Here is a 26235-nt window from a genome sequence, read left to right as displayed (position 1 = left end):
TCAGCTGGAGTATTGTGTACAGTTCTTGGTGCCAGACCATGGGAAGAATGCATTGGAGAGAATGAGAAAGAAGTTTGTGAGAATGATTCCACAGATAAAATAATTCGATTGTGCGGAGAGGGTGGAGAAGCTGGTCTGTTTTCTTTAGAAAGCTAAGGAGATTTTGTGTTTAAAGTGATTGTGAACAGAATGAATGGGGGGAAACTATCACTTGTAAATGGATGGAGAAATGCATGACATGGTTTTCAAATATTTCACAAAAGAAAATGAGTTGAGTTGTTAGGGAATGGAATGTCCAGAGGCAGGTTCAATTGAGGCATTCAGGAGGGTTTTGGATGATTGTTGACACGATGCTGAATGGCCTCCATTTGCACTGTAATAGCTCTGTGATTCATTAAGTAGTGAATAAGGTGTTGAGAAAATGGTATCTTCAGGATGCTCAAATGGGAGGGGAAGATATGATTGGTAGATCACTAAAGTGGAAATTGACAGAGCAGTTGGGTGGAGGATGAGTACAAGTAGCCCCCCCCCCCCCCCCCCCCCCCCAAATCATAGCTTTGAGAGCCGATGAGTGGGAAATGGAATAGTCGAACTCGTGTAAGTTAATTTGGTTATTTGGGTTGCGGGTCTGGTGAGAAAATCCTTGGTTGAGGAAAATGGAATGTGTTCAAGTCACCAGAGTGGAAAGTGGCATGTTTTGGGTATGTGTAGACATAGGAAGATGCCAGTCATTATGGTTGCCCACCTGATAATATTGGAAAACAGGCAACTTTCTCTTTCAAGGCACCATTCCCGGTGGGATCTTACCAGTGTTGCTTGAAAGTTGAATTGGTTCTCAAAGCAGTTGTAGCATTTGCATCACCTACAGACTCCTCTTTGTTTCAGTACTTATCCATTATCATTCACTCTTGCATCACATCACCATTCCTGTTGTGGGGGTGGAGCATTGCTGATGTCACTGGATTAGTAATCTAGAACCCCAGGCCAATATTCTTGGGAGGTGGGAACATAAATTTGAATTCCACCATGACAGATGATTTGAATTCGTTAAAAATCTGGAATAAAAACAGGCTAAGCTAATGATAGCCATGTAACCACAGTCGATTAAACATGCTTCTAAAAATAAAACATCTGCTTCAATAATGATCTTTACTGAAGGAAATTTGCTGTTCTTCCCTGATCTGACCTACGTGACTCCAGTCCAACAGCAATGTGGTTGACTTGTAAATGTTATTTTAACCATTAAGGATGGATAAAAAATGGTCACTACCCAGTGACTCCTGCATTTCTCAATAAATAAAGGTGGGGTGGGGAGAACAAGAATTTGCCTTGCATGATTGCAGTTTTTGTCCTTTGGTCCTTTTTGTATGCTTCTGTAAAACCTGTTACATCTCAAACTTTTTCCATCTCTGGTGACAGGCCATTCATGTGCAATAACTGTTTGCTGCAGTGGAGTCAGACCTCTTGTGTTTTCAGCATTTTCTAAATTTGTCTCAGATTTTCAGCCTCTGCAGTATTCTAACTTTTTGGTTCTTTGGATCCATTAAGTAAAGTCACCGTAGCCCTAGAGTGCTTTTATTAGAAAGCGATGATTATGGTGAGTTTAATCTGAGAACCACCACACCTCTGGTGAAGGGATGAGGTTGAGAATGCAGACCTTCATTTGTGACAACAGTTGGTGTGGGAATTGAATCTCCATTGATGTCACTTTGCATTGCAAACCAGCTAACTGACCCCTTGCAGTGCTCCACTGACAACTATTCATTGCATCCTTTAATACTGGTTTGAATATACTTCATGATTTGGAGATGCCGGTGTTGGACTGAGGTGAGCAATGTTAAAAATCACACAACACCAAGATATAGTCCAACAGGTTTAATTAGATTACTTAGTGTGGAAACAGGCCTTTCGGCCCAACAAGTCCACACCGACCCTCCGAAGAGCAACCCATCAATACCCATTCCCCTACATTTAGCCCATTCACCTAACACTACGGGCAATTTAGCATGGCCAATTCACCTAACCTGCACATTTTTGAACTGTGGGAGGAAACCGGAGCACCTGGAGGAAACCCACGCAGACACTGGAGAATGTGCAAACTCCACAGACAGTTGCCTGAGACGGTAATTGAACCTGGGTCTCTGGCGCTGTGAAGCAGCAGTGCTAACCACTGTGCCACCTGATGAAGGAGCAGCGCTCCGAAAGCTAGTGTGCTTCCAATTAAACCTGTTGCACTATAACCTGGTGTTGTGATTTTTAACTGAATATACTTCTGTATTTGTTCTGTCATAGGTAAATTACCCTGAGCTACCTTGAATTTGGCTACTTGAGACATCTCAGAGACAATCAAATACAGAAACAATTATTTAAACTTTATTGCATATAGCAGTTGAAATAAGTCCCCTCAAGTAAGCAAGTTAAACCCCTCAACTGAATTTAGCTATTAATAGTATTATTAATTAGCAAGTTTTGAGAAGATTTGTAGCTGAGGTTGAGGTTCTGGATGCAGGTTTGCTTGCTGAGCTGGGAGGTTCATTTCCAGGCGTTTTGTTACCCTACTAGGTAACCTCTTCAGTGGGCCTCAGGCGAAGCAGTGTACATTGCTGCTTTCTATTTATATGTTTGGGTTTCTTTGGGTTGGTGATGTCATTTCCTTTTCTTTTTCTCAGGGTGTGGTAGATGGGGTTTAATTCTGTGTTTGTTGATAGAGTTCTGGTTGGAATGCCATGCTTCTAGGAATTCTCGTGCTTGGCTTGTCCTAAGATGGATATGTTGTCTCAATCGAAGTGGTGTCCTTCCTTCTCTGTATGTAAGGACACTAGTGAGAGAGGGTCATGTCGTTTTGTGGCTAGTTGGTGTTGATGTATCCTGGTGGCTAGTTTTCTGTCTGTTTGTCCAATGAACACAAGTAGCCACAAAATGACATGACCCTCTCTCACTCATATCCTTACATACAGATAAGGAAGGACACCACTTCGACTGGGACAACACATTCATCTTGGGACAAACCAAGCAGAGACATGCACGAGAATTCCTAGAAGCATGGCATTCCAACCGGAACTCTATCACCAAACACATTGAGTTAGACCCCATCTACCACCCCCTGAGAAAGAAAAGGAAATGACATCACCAACCCAAAGAAACCCAAACATAAATAGAAAGCAGGAATCGTGTACACTGCTTCGCCTGAGGCCCACTGAAGATGTTACCTGGTAGGGTGACAAAACGTCTGGAAATGAACCTCCCAGCTCAGCGAGCAAACCTACATCCAGAGTATTATTAATTGTAAAATTTTGTTATGATTCCAACCAACAGTCTGCCTCTGGATGTCCACACTTTGATCCTTCTACAGTGTCACTTTTTCAAGTTTTGGTGAGAACTTGACCAGAGTTGAATTCTTATGCGATTTTCTCTCTTTCAAGTTTGTGGTGTGAAATTATTGATTGTTTAGATTCATTTAAAATATTGACTCCTCCTTTGGAGCTCTTAAGCTTGCTTCCTTTGTGTGCATTTTTGGTTTCCTAGTCTGAGGAAGGATGTTCTTGCCATTGATGAACCTTTGCTGGACTCCCTCAATCAGACTAATTCCCATGATGGTAGGACTGACAAATGAGGGGAAAAAAGCTTGCTGGAATTTAGAATGGTGGGGGAGGGTGGTTGAATCTCACAGATGTGTATAAAATCTTGATGGGACTGGACAGGCTAGATGCAGGAAGAACATTCCCATTGTTGGGGAAATCCAGAACTAGGGATCACAGTCTAAGAATAGTGGGTAAGCCATTCAGGCCTGAGATGGGGGAGAATTTCTTCACTCAGAGTTGTGAACCTGTGGAATTCTGTCCCACAGGAAACTGTTGCAGCCAGTTCATTAGATATATTTAAGAGGGAGCTGGATGTGGCTCTTGTGGCTAAAGGGATCAAATGGTGGGAGAGAAAACAGGAATGAGATACTGAGATTGCATGATCAGCCATGGTCATATTGATTGGTGATGCAGGCTCAAAGGGCTAAATGGCCTACTGCAGCTCTTTTCTATGTTTCTGCTTTTCTATGTTTATCAGAAGTAGTTTTCCTGTCCCTTGCTACATTTCACATTGGCTTTTCTGTTTGAACACACCACTTACCTGTGATTAAACTCCTTTAAAATTTTCTGCAGGGCAATCATTTGCTTTTGTGACACAAGGGAGCACGCTAAAACAGTTTTGTTTATATAGCTTCAACTTTTTTTTTCCCCAGAGCATGGCCAATTGCTTTCAATTCCTGAATAACAGTTTGTCCCTTTCCCTTAATAGTTTATTCCAGACAGTTATTGCTGATTCTTTCAATCTATAACCAAGTTATTAAAGTTCTGGAATTTACAGTATGACAGTTCATTTTGGTGCAAGGGGAGTTTAACAAATTCGAGTTTGCTACCGGCCACATTGAGAGAGGAATGCTTTACTCATTTTGGCACACCTTATCAGTTACAAGGTGGGTTGAATGAAGAATAAAATCCTATTTGGATGCAAAATTGTTATTTCACTTCAAAACTTAGATCTCTTTCAATATTATATTTCTCACTTACAATTTTTGAAGACTTCCCAAGAGTTTAAGACCAAGTTATGCAATTTTTAAAAATTTTTGAATGCATATCTAGGCTGAGAGACTGTCTTACTCTCTCTTTCAGAATAGATATCCAGCAGCTCTGGTGAATTCAGAACCAACACAGCTTCTATGCGCAATGCCAGGGTCCTCTGTTTCTAATCAAGTGGTCTTCCAGGTTTTCAGCTTTTCCCTTGAGTGGTATGCTAACTGCTCCCTCTCCATTGCTTGCACTTGCTTAGATTCTGAGAAAGCAGAATCTCAACTTAATTACCTGTGCATTTTGGGAAAATTGTGGGAAACTGATTTCGAGCAAGGAAATTGAATTGCTTGCATTCAATCAGGGTACAATTAAGCAATAGAGATGTAACCTGGAAGCTGAATAAAAGATCACAATCATGTTTTAAGGTTGGGTGCCAACAATTATTGGATTGTTGCTGCTTTTTACCACATAATTGTGCCAATATAATTTACTGGATAAAGCAGTTGCCATACCAGGCTGTTATGCATTCAGATTATATGCTGTCTATGGTGCATCTGTAAAGCTTGGTGAGGGTCCTTGTGGACAAGCTGAATTTCCTGAGTTGCCTGAGGAAGAAGTGTTGTTGTGCCTCCTTGACCATTGCGTCTATGTGGGAGGTCCAGGACCTGTTGGTTATCGTTGCTCCCAGCGGCGCCTCTTCGTTGGGGGCATGTTCTCCTTCTGCTGGGATTCATCTAATTTGATTGCTGATAACCATTTGAAGTGAGGCCTTAATGGCTGGACAAACTTACCAGTATTCTGCTCAGGTAAGCTATTTCTGTTTAGTAGCAATAGTACCTACTTGGGAACCTTTTTAAGCCTTAGCTTTGCAAATTTGCAGCCATGTCGCCTGACCTCTGGTAAAAGGGATGTTGTACCTTTTGTGGTAAAGGTTGGTACACTTTGAACAAACTGAATAGGTAAGTGTGATTTTCTCAGAACTTGTAATTGGAGATTATTCAGCACTGACTTGTGTCTGTGCATGTCAAATATTTTTACAAGATCATTTCTTGGGATGTGAGCGTCATTTTTCATTCCAGCTTTTTGGAGTGTAAGTACAGGGTTTTCTTAGCGTAGTTTTTCTACACACAGTGGTGCTTGAGTGCAGTGTGAAGTTGTGAATTGGGTGAAATGTGGAATTATAAATTATTTGCACAAAAAATAAACCTAATACAATGAAGATGGGAGGATAACTGATGTGTTATAGCTGCAGTATGTGGGAGACATGCCAGTAGTAACTGTCTGTCGCTTGAGAAATATCAGCTCAGAGGTTTGAGCTGGATGCCAAGCTGCAGATACCAATGTGCCCAGGCGAGGATGAAAATTCCTTGGATGTTTTGTTCCAGAAGGCAGTCACTGCTTAGGTTCGCACTATATCTGAGAAAGTTGTTCTGACCCCACATGACTTTGAGAGAGTACCTCACTCTGCCTACCTTGCTCCCCCTCTCTGTCTCAGGGTTTGTTTCTGAGCAAACACGCCCTTTTTTTTTGTTAAAAATCACACAACACCAGGCTTTAGTCCAACAGGTTTAATTGGAAGCACACTAGCTTTCGGAGCGACGCTCCTTCATCAGGTGATTGTGGAGGGCTCGATCGTAACACAGAATTTATAGCAAAAATTTGCAGTGTGATGTAACTGAAATTATACATTGAAGAATTGATTGTCTGTTAAGCCTTTCATCTGTTAGGATACAGTGATAGTTTCACTTTCATGTGTAAATCACAAAACCCTTTTTTTTTAAAAGTTGCATTCTCGGGTTAGCTGTTAACAATGGTGATAGCTAGACAATATGTTGAAGGCGTTAGCCCCCTGTGTTCTCTGTCTATGACCTGATGTTTAGATTGATTCCAATCTAAAAAGTGAGCTAACAGAGTTTTACATGAATTCATGCAGTTTTTGAGCTCAGAGTTCGACATAAATGTATGTGGTTTTTGAGCAAAGTGCAATGTAACTCTGAAAGTACCAAAGAAATTCACCACTGTGTGTGTGTGTGTGTGACCGTAGCAACAGCCGCTCACCCCACACCAACAACTGCCTGTCCCCAAGCACCGCCCTACAACCCATCCACGTTATCCCCGATCATAACGCCGTCACCTTTGACATCCAAGAATCATCCAGACACACGGAACAGCCATGGGGACCAAATTTGCACCCCAATATGCCATCATTTTTATGCACAGGTTCGAACAAGATTTCTTCTCTATGCAGGATATCCAACCGACATTGTACACCAGGTACATTGATGACATTTTCTTCCTCTGGACCCATGGCGAGGAGTCACTGATAAAACTGCACAGTGACATCAAGTTTCATCTCACCATAAAACTCACCATGGACTACTCTTGACTGTCTGTCTCATTCTTGGACACGTGCGTCTCTATCAAGGACGGACACCTCAGCACCACACTCTGCCGCAAACCCACAGACAACCTCACAATGCTACACTTCTCCAGCTTCCACCCAAAACATATTAAAACAGCCATTCCCTATGGACAAGCCCTACGCATACACCGGATCTGCTCAGATGAGAAGGAACGTGACGGACACCTGGAAGTACTCAAAGATGCCCTCACAAGAACTGGGTACGATGTTCAACTCATTGACCGCCAGTTCCGACGTGCCACAGCAAGGAACCGTAATGACCTCAGGAGACAGACACGGGCTGCAACTGACAGGGTACTCTTCATTGTTCAGTACTTCCCAGGGGCTGAAAAATTATGCCATGTTCTTCGTGACCTGCAACACATTATCAATGAGGATGAGCATCTCACCAAGACCTTCCCCACACCTCCACTACTTGCCTTTAAACAACCGCCAAACCTCAAACAGATCGTTGTTTGTAGCAAACTGCCCGGCTCTCAGGACAACTCCATACAACCCTGTCACGGTGGACGCTGCAAAACGTGTCAGATTGTGGACATAGATACCACTATTACGCGTGGGAACACCTCCCACCTTGTACATGGCAGGTACTCATGTGACTCAGCCAACTTTGTCTATCTTACACGTTGCAGGCAGGGATGCCCGGAGGCATGGTACATTGGGGAAACCGAGCAAAGGCTACGACAACGGATGAATGGGCACCGCACAACAATCAACAGACAGGAGGGTTCCCTCCCCAGTTGGGGAACACTTCAGTGGTCCAGGACATTCAGCCTCAGACCTTCGGGTGACCATCCTCCAAGGTGGACTTCGGTACAGGCAGCAGAGGAAAGTGACCGAGCAGAGGCTGATAGCTTAGTTCGGTACCCATAGGGAGGGCCTCAACCGGGACCTTGGGTTCATGTCACATTACAGGTGATCACCATTGCACTACACGTGCACAAACGCAGACACGCAGACAAAGACCCACACGCGCGCGCACACAGACAGACCGACAAAGACACACACAGACAGACAAAGACGCACACGCACACGCACACATCTATTTTGTGTGGTGAATTTTTTTGGTATTTTCAGAGTTACATTGCACTTTGCTTAAAAACCACATAGATTCATGTCGAACTCTGAGCTCAAAAACTGCATGAATTTATGTAAAACTCTGTTATTTCACTTTTTAGATTGTAATCAATCTAAACATCAGGTCATAGACAGAGAACACAGGGGGCTAACACCTTCAACATATTGTCTAGCTATCACCATTGTTAACAGCTAACCCGAGAATGCAACCTTTTAAAAACAGGGTTTTGTGATTTACACATGAAAGAAATGAAACTATCACTGTATTCTAACAGATGAAAGGCTTAACAGACAATCAATTCTTCAATGTATAATTTCAGTTACATCACACTGCAAATTTTTGCTATAAATTCTGTTACGATCGAGCCCTCCACAATCACCTGATGGAGCGTCGCTCCGAAAGCTAGTGTGCTTCTAATTAAACCTGTTGGACTATAACCTGGTGTTGTGTGATTTTTAACTTTGTACACCCCAGTCCAACACCGGCATCTCCAAATCATGACTACTATCGGCACCTTTTTTTTGTGTAAGGGACCTGCAGCATTGCCGAAGCCCCTCTCCCTACAACCCCATCAGTTCGATGGGATTAACAACACAGCAAGCACTTGCTAAATCCGCTCCTTGTTCAGGAGACTAGGTAGCAGGGAGGAATATTCCCATTTGTAAAAAGATTGAGAATGTGAGGCACTTGCTCAGTTTTTTTTTTGCAAAAGAAGCTGAATGTGTGACGAGAAAAAGTTTTTTTTCCCCACCGAATGAATAATTAGAATATGGAATGTGCAGCCTGAAATTGTGGTGGGAGAAAAGTGGGCATTGGATGATTATTTGGATAGAAATAATGTGCAGAGGCATGGGGAAAAAGCAGATTGGCACTAGGTAATGATGCTCAGAGTCATCATGAATGTGACTGTTCAAATGGCTGCCTTTTGCACTGTAACAATTGTGATTCTATCTTCTAATGCTTATTCTGTTAAAGATTTTCTTTCTAAATTGTCACAAGGCCAAAACACCAGTCCTGCTGAGGTATGTTGTTGGTTACACTTTCTCCATTTAAAAGTTAGCCATATAAATGTTTGATCAGAATCACTCCAGCAAATCTTTAATGAAGCGTTAATTAACAATGAGCCGAAAATATTACACAGCTAGATCTGCATCACTCTAATTGATGCCAAATAGATGCTGAGTGTAAACTTTAACAATGATTGGAGTCTGAGGTTTAAATTCCTGACCTTACTCTAATTTGTTTAATTTAATTTGTTAAGTATAATGGCTTAAAGCAGTCTGTATATTAAATTACTCCAGTAGAGTGATTTAATGATGACCAGAATTGTAGGACTCCATCCTCACTCTTGATGTGGTAGTGAGCCATCTTTCTCTGGTATAAATTCTGGAGTGTTGAGTCAATGGAATCTGTGCTGGGTTTTCTGTCTCACTTGAAGTTTTGGTATGTGTCCTTAAAGGTGTATACCAAAATCAAACTCTGTACCTCACCACATGGCAGGTTTGTGCTACTGTTCTCCTTTAAGGATAGTGATCCACAGGGTGTGCTCAGTCTAGTATTACAGAGGAAAACCACAATATGATCTGACTAGAAGAGACTCAGTCATGGAGCTGAACAGCAGGGAAATGGAGCCTTTCGATCCAACTCATCCATACCAACGAGATATTTACATTAATCTAGTCTCATTTGCTCCATATCCCTCTAAACCCTTCCTATTCATATACCCATCCAGATGCCTTTTTTAAATGTTGTAATTGTATTAGTTTCCTCCTCCACCTCTGGCAGCTCACTCATTACACTCATCACTCACTGTGGAAAAAGTTGCCCCTTGGGTCTCTTTTAAATCCATGTCCTGTAGTTTTAGAACTCCCCTACCCTCGGAAAGACTTTGGCTATTCACCCTATCCATGCCCTGCATGATTTTATAAACCTCCTATAAAAGTCACCCCTCTGCCTCCGATGCTCCAGGCAAAACAGCCCCAGCCTATTCAGCCTCTCCTTATAGCTGAAACGCTCTAATCCTGGCAACATTCTTGTAAATCATTTCAAGTTTCACAATACTTTTCCTATAGGAGGGGGACTAGAATTGAATATAATACAGAGGAACCTCAATTATCTGAACGATGATTCAATGCCTCTCCTCCGGGCTTCGAGTTTTCTTTAGTTTCCTTTTTACCTCACTCTGCCTACCTTGCTCCCCCTCTGTCTCAGGGTTTGTTTCTGAGCAGACACGCCTTTTTTGTGTGTAAGGGACCTGCAGCATTGCTGAAGCCCCCTTCCCTACAACCCCATCAGTTCGATGGGATTAACAACACAGCAAGCACTTGCTAAGTCTGCACCTTGTTCAGGAGACTAGGCAGCAGCACAGTACGCGTGAGACCCCATTGCCCCCCCCCCCCCCCCCCCACTAAAACTGCTGTTGCCTTTGAGGGGGTGAGTCTCAAAATAGACCACACACAACATTTTTACTGCAATTTTTGACAACTTACTAACCGTAAGTTCACATCCAAATCATTTTATATAAATTACACCATTTTGTATTGTATAAATTAGTTTATTTCATTTTAACAACCATTTACAAGTTGGGTTGATATGATGGATGTTGTTGTTGAGGAGGACCTGGAATGGTAAACCTTACTTCTCCTCTGAGATCTGAAGCTGTTCTAGCCTCCAGTCATAGAGTTATAGAGATGTCCAGCATGGAAACACCCTTAGGTCCAAACGCGTCCATGCTGACCGACTTAATCATGGGTGGTGCTTATAGCACTCCTTAATATCCACCCCCTCAGATTGAAAGACATCAAAAGGTAGTTTGTACCAGTAAGGATAGTCTTACAAATGCTAATTAAATGTTCTTGTGAAATACAGGAAGTAAAAACCAAAGTGGAAAAAGATTGTTACTTCAGACAAAGAAGCGATTGACTGACTTTTCAGCACTCACTTCAATGGGATGGCAATAAATGCTGGCCCAGCCTGTGACACCTACATTTCACAGATCATTATTTTAAAAAATAACTCAGTTTAAGGGGTTTTTCCTTAGAATGTTCAGGAAACCCTTCGGGCAATTTCTATTGGCATTGTTCCCATAATTTATTCAACTCTTTGTCTAATCTCCATCCCCTGTCACTTGTACATAATCTATTTCTGTTGGGCCAACATTTTCTGGACTTCCCTTTTTAACTAATGCTAAGACGGTATTTTTCCAGATTTTGTTTCTATACACCTACTTGCATCTCTTTCTAATAATGTAGTGAATACTTTGACTGCATTTTCCATAAATGTCAGTTTTTCTTGCCTGTTGATATTATTTGTCATATTTCACACTATTTTTAATCATACCCTTTACCCTTTCATTTATGATGACTGAGATATTGACTTGATGCTTGACTTCTAGTCTTTGCATTCACCAGCTCATTGTTTGATAATTCTAAAATGGTCTCATAATTGAGCATCTGTTGTCTTTGCCTTCAGCTTTCTAAAGAGATTCTTAAACATTGTCACTGTTCCACCAATATGATTTTGAGCTTTCTTTTTGCAAAAGTTTCCCATACAATCTCAGTGCATTCAGCACCCAGCAGTTTGCATTCTCTTGTGCCATTATCTAGAGTCCCAAACACTCCTTCAATAAGAGAGTGATTGTGCATATTTCCTGTCATCTAGTATATTTCCTTGCTGCTCGTAATTTTAACTTCTTTGAAGAGTATGGAGGATTCTTTCAATCACCTCTTCCATTCCTCCATTCTTCCAATGCTATTCAGGGCAACATCTCTGCAAATGTGCACTGTATCTTTCTACTGGGTACTCTGACCTGCACATAACCTTCAGCCAATTGCAGAGGTAGGCTGTTTGGTCTTGTTTATTTTTCTTGTACAGCTAACTTTTCTTTCCAGGTGCATGTTACATTTTCTTTTGTCATTCTCTACTGACATACATTATTATTCAATATTCTGCTATTTGAATGCTATATTTTGCTTTTCATTAGAAAACAATTTTCCTGCCTTAAAATGATGCATTACTGGTGTCACTTGGCAATTGATGAGTTACGTTTTTTCATCTTATTTCTTCCCATCTTTCATTTTGTGTCGTCCTATCAAGAAGAATGTTTGTTTATTTTCAACTTTGCAGCACTGGCAGAGGGTTTGAATCTCAGTAGTTCAATTTACATCTTTTTCTTTACAAATGCTGATCCAATCAACATTTCTCTTTTACTTTATTCAAATTTAAAGCTCTCAAGCTATGACTTTGTGGGTTGTGTTGGAGTGCAAGAAGTTGATGCTACTCTGTTCAGTGTGATCCCAGTGTCTCAATATAATAGAATACGATTAAGTATTTGGCTTTCTTTTGTCCTATTTCTGCTGGAGCTGCAATATCTGACTCCTTTCTAAGCAAAAGAATGTTTTCCCCATGCTGTGATGAACAGACAGACAGACAAACATAAATGTGCCATGATTTTACTTGTTTTGTTTTAGCTGTTAACTTGTTCATTTTTGTATATTCCAGGATTTAAACAAAACGTGGTATACAGACAATCCAGATTTTACACACTGCTTCCAGATGACCATCTTAGTCTGGATCCCTTGCATCTACATCTGGATTTGTTTTCCATTCTACCTTCTGTTTCTTCGTTATCATGACCGAGGTTATATTAGAATGTCACTTCTCAATAAAATTAAAACGGTAAGAAGCAAGGCTACTCAATCATGCTACCATATACGTATGTACACATTGTCTTTCACCTGTCAGATTAGATTAGCTTCCCTATAGTGTGAAAACAGGCCCTTCGACCATCTGACTCATTTCCTTACATTTTACCCGTGCCTAATGCACCTAACACTATGGGCAATTTAGCAGGGTCAATTCACTTAACCTGCACATCTTTGCAGACACGGGGAGAATGTGCAAACTCCACACAGACATTCGCCCTTTGCAGGAATTGAACATGGGTCCCTGGCGCTGTGAGGCAGCAGTGCTAACCACTGAGCCATTGTGCCGCCCCACCATGGAGTCACCATACCACCAATATTTTCTCCGCTTGTTCGTAGGCATTAAATGTCACTGGCAAGGGCAGCATTTATTGACCATTGCTAATTGCCTTAAAAAAACTAGTGGTGAACTACACTGCTGAAATTTGTGTGGTGAAGGTACACCATGCTATTAGGATGGGGGTTCTGGGGTTTTAACCAAACAATGTCAAAGGAACAGTACTGGTCGTATGGCACCAATGACTTTGAGTAGTTAGAAATGGAAATGTGTAGTCATCAGTGAACATTTCGATTTTTGCATTTAAGACGGAATAACAAGGTGTTTGGATGTTGCACCTGAAGAACTCCTCCTGTAGCAATGTCCTGCGGTTGTGAAGATTAGCCTCCAACAACCAGACCCACCTTCTGAAGTGCTAAGTATGACTCCTGCCAGGGGAGAATCTTTCTCCTAATTCCCACTGACTTTAGTTTTGTGAGGGCTCATTCTAGTCATACTTGGTTAAATGCTTCTGGATGTCAAGGGTATCATTGAGCAATACTTTGTGAAAGCAATTTATCAGTTTGTGAATTTGGGCTTTAGAGGAATCTGAGTTGTATTTTCTCATTTCTGTTTGATCTTTATCTATAACCTTTTAATACTGCCTCTTGTTGTTATGCTCATCCCGTTTGCATGTACAGTCTCTTTCCCCTTCTCTGATTGCTCTTTCCTTTGCCTCTCAAGCACTTAAATTCTGCAATCTCCTAGGGCTGCCTGGAGGGCAAAAATATGTCACTAGAGCAATATAGGAATTTTAGAGTTCACACTACACTGAAGATGTGAATCCATTTGAGAATCAAGTAATCATTGTAAATTGGGTGGCTATCGCTTCATTGCAAACCTTTCAGGGAAAGTATCAGGTTATTAAAATTGTTTATGTATTATGCTTTATGATTGGACTATAATTGCAGATGTTCAGATCATTTTCGATAACCCATCTATGGATATTTTAATATCATCTCATTTCTAGCCTTAATGAAGTTCAATTGTTTTTTAAGCAATGTTTGTTTCTTCCTTTCAGGCTTTGGGAATTGTACTGTGGATAATCTGCTGGACAAATCTTTTCTATGCTTTCTGGGAAAGAAGTCAAGGATTTGGGCGAGCTCCTGTTTTCATAGTGAGCCCTTCAATACTTGGTGTTACAATGGTAATTACAGTGCATTTTGAACTTGGGATTTTTTTTTTGTCAGACTTGCAAAAAGTCAGTCAGGTGATACAAGCTTTGCTTTGTTTCCTTGGAAAGGAGAACTGTTGCAAAAAATTTTTCTTTGTTTTTAAAAAAAATCACCCTGTGGCTCTCTGTTCCACATTTAACTCCTCTCTGATTTGCTGATTATGCTTGTGACTTTGGATGTTGATAACATTTGCGATCAGTTCAACTTAAATATTCGTAATCTGATCTTTACAAAAATGATATTAGCAGCTTTGAAAACACTTAAGACTTCCACCATACCTAATGATTTAGAAAATAGGTGCAGGATTAGCCATTTGGTCCTTCAAGTTTGCACCACCATTCGGTACGATCATGGTATCCGATTCCCATTTTTTCTTTCCATGTTCCTTGATCCCTTTAGTCACAAGAACCTTGTCCAGCTCCCTCTGGAATATATCTAATGAATTGACCCCAATAGCTTCCTGTGGGAGAGAATTCCACAGACTCACAACTGAGTGAAGAAATTCTTCCTTCTCTCAGCCCTTATTCTTTTAACTGTGACCCCTAGTTCCGAACTTCCCCAATGTTGGGCACATTCTTCCTGCAAAGGGCTCCTGAAGAAGGGCTCATGCCCAAAACGTCAATTCTCCTGCTCCTTGGATGCTGCCTGACCTGCTGCGCTTTTCCAGCAACACATTTTCAGCACATTCTTCCTGCATCTAGCCTGTCTAGTCCCATTGAGGGATTTTATAATATTTCCATGAGATTCCTTCCTCTGTCTCTTCACCAATCGATTGAGTCTTTCTTCATCCGTCAGTCCTGCTATCTCAGGAATCAGTCTGGTGAACCTTCACTGGACTCCCTCAGTAGCAAGAATGTCCTTCCTTAGACTAGGAAGCTAAAACTGCACGCAGTACTGAAGGTGTGGTGTCACCAAGGTGTTGTATTCCAGGCATTCTTGCTCTGATACTCAAATCCTCTCTCTATGAAGGTCTGCATGCCATTAGCTTTCCTCAGCACCTGCTGCACCTGCATGCCAGCCTTCAGCGACTGTTCCACTGTGACACCCAAGTCTCATTGCACTTCAGCTTTTCCTAAACTGAGACAACAAATGTGTTATAGTTCTAAGTTAAGTATTCAGGTAATTGAACCTTTAAAATTTAAATATTCACTCTAATTTTTCACTTTCAAACTGCTTGGGCATGTTATGACATACCTCTGAGGTAGGTTGGACTTGAGCCAGGACTTGTTGGCACAGGATAGGGAGACTAATTTAACTGCATCTCAAGACCATTTTATACTTTTCTTGTACCTCCACAATATGGCAATTGGCATATGATATTACCATCTAAGATGGTAATATAATAAAAGCATAACATAAGGAAGAAGAAACTGACAGCCACACCTTTTTTAAAAATAAATTTAGTTAAGCTGATTTCCTTAATAAATAACCCTTTAGGTTTGACCAACTGGATTGATATAACTTATGAACTCTTTATGCAATGAGAAAGGAATTTAAGAAATAATTACTATTCAACAAATGAAACCTTAATTATAAGACTGCCTTTTGATTTTGTACCTTCAACACTAGCTGATTTTTCTAACACTGTAAGACCCTTAATTAAGAAGACATTGTTTTACTCTTTTTAATGCTCTTGATTCAACTTCGATGCTCAAAATTCACCTGAAATCTGGAACATAGTTGGCAATGTGATTTAAACAGATGGTTATTTCTTCTGTAACCTTCTGTAAGCGGTCTATTGCAATTCAAACATTCAATGATAACTAACATTTAAAAGCCGCTGTACACTAGTGCAATTTTCAGAGGTTACAACTTAGGATTCCTATCTACTAAAAAAAAATGCAAAAAAAAGAATGTTTTTTTCGTATTTGTATAATTCAAGTCAGTCAGGTGAACATTTCCAACCAGGAAGCTTCCCCCTAGATTTGAATCAGCTGATAGGAATTTGGGTTTCTTTTTGTATTTTTGGACACTTTCTCTTTTTTTGTTTTCTCCTCTAGAGAGTGGTATGATGTGAAATTAGCAAGTTGATAGGGTATCATGCTATTCCTTTCCATGGCAATAGATGTCTCTCCCATCAGGATGGATGCCCTTCAATGGTGAAAGGATTTAGAGATTCCACATTGATGCCTTCTGCCTGCCAGTATTCTACTACATGCCAACTCAGAATTAAGTGCCAGACCCTTTGGTGTCCACCCACCTGCTAAGAGAGAAAGAAAAAAATTGAATTACTTTTGTTTTCTCCAATAGTTTCCAGTCCTCAGAATGTCATTTAACCACCACCGAGACAGGGAATTTAGTGTCTGAGCTGTATGTGTAAACTAAATGTGTTCTCAATATTGCCTTGGGTGATTGCTTAACTGACACTTTGTGTAACAAAATAAATTATCCTTCTTAACAGACTTGTGCATGTTTTGTCACATGTTTTGTCCACTTTTTTCAACTTGCTCCATGCCCCACACCTACTTATCCTTTTGTAGTAATTCTATGCCTTCATGCTGTTGAACTCCTTCAATTCTAGCAATTCTGTGATTTTAATCACACTACCTTTTGGCAGCTATATTTTTTTTAACTGCTCAGGTTTGAAGTCCTGGAATTTCCCCCTCTAGATCTCAGCCTTTCTATTTCTCTCCTTTCCCTTAAGCTTACTTCTTTGACCAAACTTCCTTTGACTTGGTGTCAAGTTTTAATTGATAACACTTGTGTATTTGAATATCTGAATACAAGTGCTGTACAAGTAAGAGTTCCTGTTGTTTTTGTCAGCTCCCAGAGGGAAGTATTTAATTAAAGCATCTATTTAATTCCTCTACACTGATTTCTGTTAGCAGAACTCCATTACAGAATTAATTTCTGTTTATATATGCTTTAAATAGTCCCTCCCCTACCAAAAAAGGTGAAGGTAAGCAGTAATCTTTTTTGGTAGTTTGTTTACTGGTAGTAATGGGTAAATGCAAATAAAGAATTGTGGTATGCCTGTTGATCCACTGTTTAAAGCTCCAGAACACATCTTCATTGTTTCAAAATAACAAATGTGGGTACTTTTAGTGAACACTGAAGAACTTTGAGGTCATGAAAAGCACAAGTATCGAGTCAACAGTTTATGCAAAATTCATTTATCAGGGAAATGTTCTTTTATCTTTTAGGGAGTTTTTTTTCCCCTATTTGTTCTTCTCTCAGGACTTATTTGGTGATGAGTGAAGTGTTACACATCTAGATGTATAATGCAAAAATGGCATATATGCAGGGTGAAAAATTTCTGCTTGAATGAGCTTGTTCATCCTGCCTGTTCATGTATGGAAGTGGCTTTAGGTTTGTAGGATGCACCATTTCTGTCATTTTACAAATTCATATTGTTGCTATTTGCATTCTGTCACTACCCACCATGTGGTAGTGAGCTAGCTTCACCATAAGATATTTCATAAGGACTTTCATAAGATTCTTTTGATTTGCCACCAACAGATAAAAGCTGAAACTCTAGAGAAATGAAAGCGTTATTGACTGTTTTCTTCTGCTGAAGTTACAGTGGGAGATCCCAATGAAAAGTGGCCATTAGTACTGGCTCTGAAGATGAACATGCAAAAATCATGTTTATTTCTTTTTCAAACATCTTGACAACATGACTTTCAAACAGTGTAGATTTAGATTTGGCAATGAAATCTTAAGATTTCTTAAACTATAAGGTTTATATAAATTTCCAAAGTAACTGACATTGGTGATGATTCTCCTGTTGCTTTGGTGGTTGAAGTGTTTGGTAAAAAAAATCAGATTAATGTCACCTTGTAGCATAAGGCCAGGTCTTGATTTGCCAGTACTGTATATGATGCTATTGGGGGATGGACTGAGGCAGTGACTTTGTGCCATGCTCACCTGTGCAGAGGCTGTTGACTTGATCTTTAATGTTGAAATCACCTGAAGTCCTCTCTGCTTGAGTCTGTACAAAGTTTTCCCCAAGTATTGGGATTGATTTTGGAAGCTGAGAGATTGGATTTCAGATTGTCCTTCTTATATCTAAATTTGGGACATGCTATGGTGAATGCTTCCATGCTCCGCTGGCTGTAGAGAATTACGTTGGCCATCTAGGAATCCACCAAGTGAAACGTGTAATCGACCCCAAAATGCGAAGGTCTAAGCATGCTGTTGCTTCCAGAGATGCAGTAACTTGTTAAAAACCTTAGGAGTTTGTCCTGCCACTGGCTGTTGCATCAAGATATTACACAGTGAATGTGGAATGCTCATGGTTGCTTTGTGGTGCGGTAGATTGTTCAAGTATCTCTCCTATAAAGACATGATATTACATTCATTGCCAGGTAGACTTTGATCTTCAATTTTTATCTGAATAAATCAAAAACCTCTTTTTTTTTTAAATGTAAGGCTTGTGCACTGTTCAAAGCCAGTGTGTTCCATTCACAAACTTCATTTACTGCCACTGATACCATCCTTCCCTTCCCTGACTGATAGTTTTGCTTGAAATTCTATACAACCTGTGATGTGTTATCTGACATCAAGCTGAGCACCCAGTGTACCATCCTTATGATTGCAAAGATCTCCTGGTTCCACTATTTGTAACATTGTCCGCTGTTGTCGAAGCAGATTCGTTGGTGATGTCCTCAACCAGACTTCTGTCAATAGCAAAAGTCAACAATTCCAATGGTACTTTGCTTCTCCCCTCCCTACCTCTGAAACTACCTATGGCCTTGCATTTTTATGACTGCTTTGCTTTCCTTGCTGTCTAGTCTTTGCAGTTTCTTACTCTTTACTTCCACATTAGCAGGGAGACCAGAACTGTACGCAGTATTCCAAAAGTGGCATAACCAATGTCCTGTACAGCCACAACATGACATCCCAACTCCTATACTCAGTGTGGATGTACCTACAGGTTGTTCTGCTATAACGTGGCAGTTTTGTTCCTCTGCAATCTCGCACTATGAAAAAGCGCACTGTAGAACATCGTTAATAGAAAATCGCTATACCCATTAGTAGAAAGTTTGGGTTATCCAAACCATGTTCACAGTTCGTCAATTGTTATAACCAATTTGTTTATAACGAAATGCACCTAATAGCAGAATGACCTGTATGAGAGAAGGAGCAAAACTTGACCTCTTAGGGAAATAAGACAGCGAGGTATCAGTGAGGCAGCATTTTTTTGGGGCAAGTGATCATAATTCTATTAATTTTAAAATGACTATGGAAAAGGATAGACCTGATCTAAAAGATGAAGTTCTACATTGAAGTAAGGCCAATTTCATCAGTATTAGACAAGAACTTGCAAAAGGTAATTAAGAGGCTATTAGCAAGCAAAGGGATAGTTGGAAAGTGGGAGGCCTTCAAAATGAGAACGCAAGAGTCTACATGCAGTATTAGTGTGAAGGGCAAGGCTGGTAGTTATAGGGAATGTTGGTTGACCAGAGAAATTGAGGTCCTGGTCAAGAAGAAAGAGGAGGCACATATAAGTATGGGCAGCTCTGATCAAGTGACTCCCTCAGAGTATAAGGGCAGTAGGTGTATACTTAAGAGGGAAATCAGGAGGGCAGAAAGAGGATATGAGAAAACGCTATTTGCTAGAGATTAGGAGACTCTAAAGAGATTCGCCCTTTCTCTAGCTATGTTGTTGATGCCAACCTGTACAACAACCTCCTGCAGGTCACACTCTCCTTTCAGAATATTCTGCACCCTCTCTGATACATCCTTGACCCTGACACCAGGAAGGCAGCACACCATCCCATTGTTGGCCAAAGAAACATCTATGTATACCCCTGACTAGAGTCCCTATCACCATCGAACGTGTGGAACCTGACCCCTCTTTATTGGTACTGTGATTGGATCTACTGTAATCTCACTGTCAATGCTGCATTCACCTCAGTCTCTCACGCCCTGTCTTTTGCAGTACTGCATACCTATTTGAGACAGGATAGCTGCAGGAGACTCCTGTACTGCCTCTCTTACCTTTCCTAGTGGTAACCCATCTACCTGACTCACCCCCGCCCCCCCCCCCCCCCCCCCCCCCCCCCCAACGTAAATCCCACTGGAACTAATCCATGCAGTCTGATAAGATTCGCAACCAAACACACATCCTGCAGATATAATCATCAGGAACATTGAAATTCTCCCCAAACTCCCACATCCTACAGGAAGAGCACATCACTCTACTAAAGACCAACCTTAAACTACAGACCCAGAAGATGTTGCTCTAGGATAACTTAGTACCTTTGTTTTATATATTCTTAAAAATTAAACAAGAGACAGATCTCAGTAAAATATTAAAAATCTGTCTTCCTATTCCCTATTACAGATTTACAAAACAGTAAGTTTTAAGTTAAGATTTATAGCTGCCACTCCCAGCTATGAATAATTCTGGTGATGAGGTCTCTTCAAGGTTAGCTGTGAAGTTTCTCTGTTTTTCTTGTCACTGCCAAAATAACGTTTTAAAACAAGTTCTAATCCTTATCAGTTGGTTGCAGTTTTCCTCATCCAGTATGAAAGACTGAAGGGTGTCCAATCTTCTGCTATTCTTTTGATCTTTTGGCTGCTGGCGTTGTTATGTGCCATCCCACCATTGAGATCCAAAATAATGCAGTCAATTGACCAGGTAAGAACATTTAAAACATTTACTTGTTTGGTGTGATTTTTAAATTGTTTTTAATCATCCTACGTGTATTTCACTTTTTATTACAAACCTAAATTCAACATCATTTTATTTACTCCTGCTGTCTCCACCTCTGTCTCTTTCATGTTGTCAAAGATTGTTACTAGATAAGATTCGATGAATTCTGGTAGCCCTTTGAAGTTTCATGCAGTGTGTTTTTCTGACAGGTTGTTGATTGTGGAGGGCATAATAGTTAAATGTAGTCACATCTTCACCTCTACCTTACTGACAAGTTTACTTTCCACAGACCTGCGTGTTGGCTATTCTGTCTTATAGCCAATGGATGAAGCTAATGCTCCAAATGCCATGTATTATCCATTAAATCATTTAAATTCTTAATTTTGAATTGTTACCTGGTAACTATTTTTAATCTCATGCTTGAACAGGCATGAGATGACACCTCTCCAATATGGGTGGGACTTGAACCTGGAGTTTCTGGTCCAGAGGTAGGGACACTACTTCTGGGACACAAGCATCCTAAATGTTATCAGATACACTGACAACAGTTAAGAAAAATCCAAAGTTTCACTATTATGTACGTTTAAGAGGCTTTGTTGAATTAACAAAGTATTATCAATATCATCAAAATGATCAAAAATAAATTGACAGTGTAAAATCGTTGTAAACCTGCCCCTTCCAATTGACTTTTTAAATTGAACATCTGTTAATTGGTAAATCTCTTGTTAGTGCTTTGACAAATTCATAATATTGGTTAAATTTTGAACTTTAGGTGTAATATCGAGGTTTCTACTAAGGGAACAGTGCAGGAACTTTGTGGCTTTTGCACTTAGTTTGTGTACGCTTCAAAAGGCCAAGTCACGTGGAAATCTTTTTTGTTTTACTGCAAACATTTTGAACATGCTTACGGTTGTGTCAGGCTGTTAAGATGAAGTGTTGACGTTCATGTAGTGGTTATGTTTGCCTTTGTTGTAATCTGCACTGGATGTGTTCTGTGAAGTGCATCTTTTTGAAATCTTGTCTAATTAATCATTCTGGTGTCAATGCAAGCAGTATATTTACAGACAATTTGACCATGGTGTAAAGGGTATATTAATGCCAAGATCATTTGTATTCACATGGCGTACTTTATGCCAAGTACAATTTTGCATTAATTAAGTCCAGGAAAACCTGATTCATTTCCTTTCTTATATTGTTCTTCTGTCTCCCAATGCATTAAAGTATACATTCTGAACCTTGTCTCCAAATCCCTTAATGACTTTGACCCACCCAATCCTTTTACCTCTCCTCCCAGACTGTCCCTTAATATATGCTCATTTTCATTTTCTAAATGTCTTTTTAAACCTGATCTTTTGATGAGACTTTCCTGTTTTGCCATTCCTTGCTTGGCATTTGTTCCCTTTCTGCCTTTTTATCCCCTCCTCTGATGTACACTAGTATATTAAATTTAATTCATTCTTAAGACTTGGGCATCGCTGGCAGGTATAGGATTTATTGCCCATCCCTGGTTACCTTTTTGAATGTGGTGGTGAGCTGCTTCAGTCTTTGTGCTGTAGGTAGACTTAAAAACAAGTAAGAAGGGAGTTCCAGGGTTTTGACCCAGTGACGCTGAAGGAACAGTGATTATAGTTCCAAGTCAAATGTTTTGATATGTGAAAGTTAATATAAGTTATTGAATAATGGCTATGGAACAACTGCGACAATATTTATTTATTTAAAAATAAGCCTAACTATGAACTTTGCATTTTATGCATTTGTAGAATTGTAGAATAGTTACAGTACCGAAGAAGACTTTTCAGCCTGTAAAGGCTGCACCTGCTCGCTGCAAGAGAAATTTAGCTAATTCCATTCCTTTGCCTGAAATAACTCGACAGAGGCCAGTATCCCAGCACCAAGTCCCCCTTTGTTTACACTTGGAGAGTCCTTGACACTGATCCACCTCCCTCAGAGTCAGGTCTGAGCGAACAGGATGTCTGTCACTCCTGTTCTTATCTGTCAGCCAGGGCTCCCTGATTGGGGCTGTTAATCTCATCCAATCAGGGACTATGATGTCCAAACTGACTGACCTCACTACAATAATTGCATTGCTCTTTCACAGTAAACTTTCTATTGTTTACAAAACAAAGAACTGGATGCTGAAGATCTATAACGAAAACTAAAGTTGCTGGAGAAACTCCGCACGTCTAGCAGCGTCTGTGGGGAGAAAACTGAGTTAACGTTTCAAGTCCAGTGACCCTTCTTCAGAACTGGATTCAACGTTAACTGTCTTTTCTCTTCATAGATGCTGTCCAACCTACTGAGTTTCTCTCTAGCAATTTCTGTTTTTGGTTCTGCTTTTTAAAAAAAAAAATTCTTCAACTATGTACCCAATTTCATTTTGAAAGATGCATTTGGATATCCCTCCATTGCCCTTTCAGGCAGTACAATTTTGATTGCAACCTCTTGCATTTAAAAAAAATTATGGGCAAATATGGACTAACCAACGAACAGCAAGGATTTTGTTTTAAGGCTAAATTGTATTTAGCTAACTTCTGTTGGATTTTTTTTTTTAAGTAACAGAAGGTTGATAAGGGTATTGCTGTTGATTATGATAAACAGGACTTCGAGAAGACATTTGATTCTGCCAAATGAGATTTGTCACCCAAGTTACAGCTGGAATAAAAGACCGTTACAATATGGAAATAAGTGATATAAAAACAAAGAATAGTGTTGAGTTGTTTTTCAGATTGGAGGAAGGTTTCTGTTTGAGTTCTCTGTGGATCCAGCAAGGACCCCTCCTCTTCCTGATACACATTAATTACCTAGACCTTTGTGTAGGGTGAAGTTTTAAAATTTGGAAATTTTGTGGATAATGAGACTGCTGTGGAATTTCAAATGCATGGGAACGGTTTGGTGGAATGGACAGAGTAGTGAAATTCCATGCAAGGTGTAGTGATTCACTTTGCTAGGAAGAACATAGACACAATAAAGGCTACAATCCTAAAGGAATGCAAGAGCAGAAGGACCTAGCTGTAGACCTGCACACCTCATTAAAGATGGCAGGACAACTTGAAAGAATAGTTAGTGATGCACACACTATCCTGGGCTGGATCATTTGCGGGAGAGAGCATAAGAGCAAGGAAGTTATGTTAAACCTACAGGAAAATTAATCAAGCCTCAATTGGGGTACACTTGCACAAGTTCTCAGCTATAGCCAAAGCTTAGCTCACTTGTTATCTGAGGGCTCTTAAACTCTACTTTGACTCTTTTAACCAATGCATGTTTCAGCCGAGCTTTGTCTGAGAACGAGGTTTTCTGCAGCCAGGCTATTCTCTAAACAAAAAGCTTAAACCGCTTTAAGAGTGAATCATGCCTTATGATTGGCATTTTTGCTGCTATTGTTTATCTTCTTTTCAATCTAATTGTATGATTGTTTTACTAAAAATCATATATCAAATGCTAGAAGATCTTAATTCCCAAGATAACAGATCCAAAAACACATGGCTGTAGCAGCATCTACTGCAAGCTTAATTTAGACCTTCTTCTGTTCCCTCTTAGTCTAATTCCATCTAATACTTTCCTATTTTCAATCCTAGCATTGTCTGTCCAAGTTCTCTCTCTGTATTTTATTTGTCTTTCTCATGCTACAGCCTGGTGTCCATGCCCCTGTCCAACAGCAATAAAAACCATTCTGCAGAGCAATAAGGCAGCATCTCAACTGCTTTGGACTATCAGGATGTATAAGCCCTACCTCGAACTGTTGATCCCAATACTCTGGAATCTGAAGACTTTTTTTCCTGTGATATTTCTTCAGCTCTGTATCTCTGCTTTATCCTCCCATTTCTTTACTTGCTAGGGTATGGCATCAGGTATCATCTACAAATCATTGTTTGATGTTCTGCTTAATCAAACCACTCACTTGAGGAGTCTCCATGAACATCCCCGTCTCAGTGATGGAAGAGCCAAACATAACCGTGTGAAAGATAAAGGTTTAAGGATTTGCAGTAATCTTCAGCCAGAAGTGCTGAGTGGATGATGCATCTTGGCCTCCTCCAGTGGTCTCCAGTTTAGATACTAGTCTTCAGTCAATTTGATTCACTCTGTGTGATATCAAGAAATGGTTGGAAACACTGGATACTGCTAAGGCTTTGGGCCTTGGTAACATTCCGGCAATGGTACTGAAGTCTTGTATTCTATTATGTCCTGTGGACACAATACATCAAATATAACCTGACCAGTTGCTGTCCCATTAGTCTACTCTCGATCATCAGTAAAATGATGGAAAGTATAATCAACGATAATATCAAGCAGCACCTGCTCACTGAAGCTCAATAGCGGCAGTATGTACCATCTTCAAGGTGAACTACAAAATTTTACCAAAAGAACCTTCGACAACATCTTCCAAATCCAGGGCCGCTTCCATCTAGAAGGACAAGGGCAACACCACCCCTGCAACTTCCCTTCAAGCAACTCACTATCCGGACTTGGAAGTATATCGCCGTTCCTTCACTGTCACTGGTCATAATCCTGGAATTTGGTCCCTAAGGGCATTGTGGGTTGGCCTACAGTACAAGAAGGCAGCTGACCATTACCACCGAGGAGTAACTAGGGAAGGACAATAAATACTGGCCAGCCAGTGACACCCATGTCCCATGAATGAACAAAAAAAGCTATCTCTTTCTTAACTCCTTACCTTCAGGACCTCATCCCTCTTTCTGCCTATGTTGTTGCTATCAATTAAAGAAAAGAAAATCGCCATAATCTTAGCAGATTGTTTGGTTGCTCTTTCGTTGGTGGTCATTTAAGCTGAGGGTCACTATGCCTCAGACAAGAGAGGTTGTGAAGGAGTGGTTGTCATATAACCTCTGCTGGTGCAGGAATTGAACTTGTGCTGTTGGCATTGGTCTACATCACAAACCAGCTGTCCAGCCATCTGAGCTAACCAATCCCCTCTATTAATATAGAAACATAGCAGATAGGAGCAGGAGTAATTCGATTGGCCCTTCAAGGCTGCTCCACTATTCAACATGTTCATGGCTGATCATCAAGCTCAGTATCCTGTTCCTGCTTTCTGACTCCCTTGTGTTTCAAACTTCTGATTAAACTATTCTGTTTAAGAAAAGGCACTCACCAGTTTCCCTTGGGCTAGTGTCTCCGTGTTCCTTTTTCAACTGGTCTGTCTCTAATGTCTGCACTCCCTTAACTCTGAGCTTTCAGATTCAACTTAGCTTATTTTATTCTAGCTCATTGATCTTGACTGATTTAAAGGGTAGATTCATTTAATTGACCTGTAAAAATGACCCTTTCTGAGCTTCCTCGTGCTGTTGAGTTACTTCGTATTTTTTTCTCTTATGCTGTTTTTTAAATCATTGGGTCTGTGGTTCTCAGTCTCCCAGTTC

At 40.3% G+C, this 26235-nt stretch overlaps 1 protein-coding gene across 4 annotated transcripts in view; it reads left to right on the top strand.

Moving 5' to 3' along the window:
- Positions 1-26235, top strand: part of abcc1 (ATP binding cassette subfamily C member 1 (ABCC1 blood group)) — a 109257-nt gene that overhangs the window by 14420 nt on the left and 68602 nt on the right. For 3 of the 4 annotated variants that reach the window (XM_087997594.1, XM_087997595.1, XM_087997593.1), the window contains exons 2-4: positions 12563-12739; positions 14103-14228; positions 20705-20842. In XM_087997594.1, the coding sequence (XP_087853720.1) occupies positions 12563-12739; positions 14103-14228; positions 20705-20842 (441 nt within the window). Of the gene's footprint in view, positions 1-2969; positions 3373-12562; positions 12740-14102; positions 14229-20704; positions 20843-26235 lie in introns of those variants that run through there. The other variant, XM_087997596.1, reaches the window with a different exon arrangement.

This window comes from Chiloscyllium plagiosum, unplaced genomic scaffold (assembly GCF_037043375.1).
Source record: "Chiloscyllium plagiosum isolate Xiang-an unplaced genomic scaffold, Cpla_swu_hap1 HiC_scaffold_20, whole genome shotgun sequence".
NCBI lineage: Eukaryota > Metazoa > Chordata > Chondrichthyes > Orectolobiformes > Hemiscylliidae > Chiloscyllium > Chiloscyllium plagiosum.
This window is presented reverse-complemented; position numbering and strand designations above follow the sequence as displayed.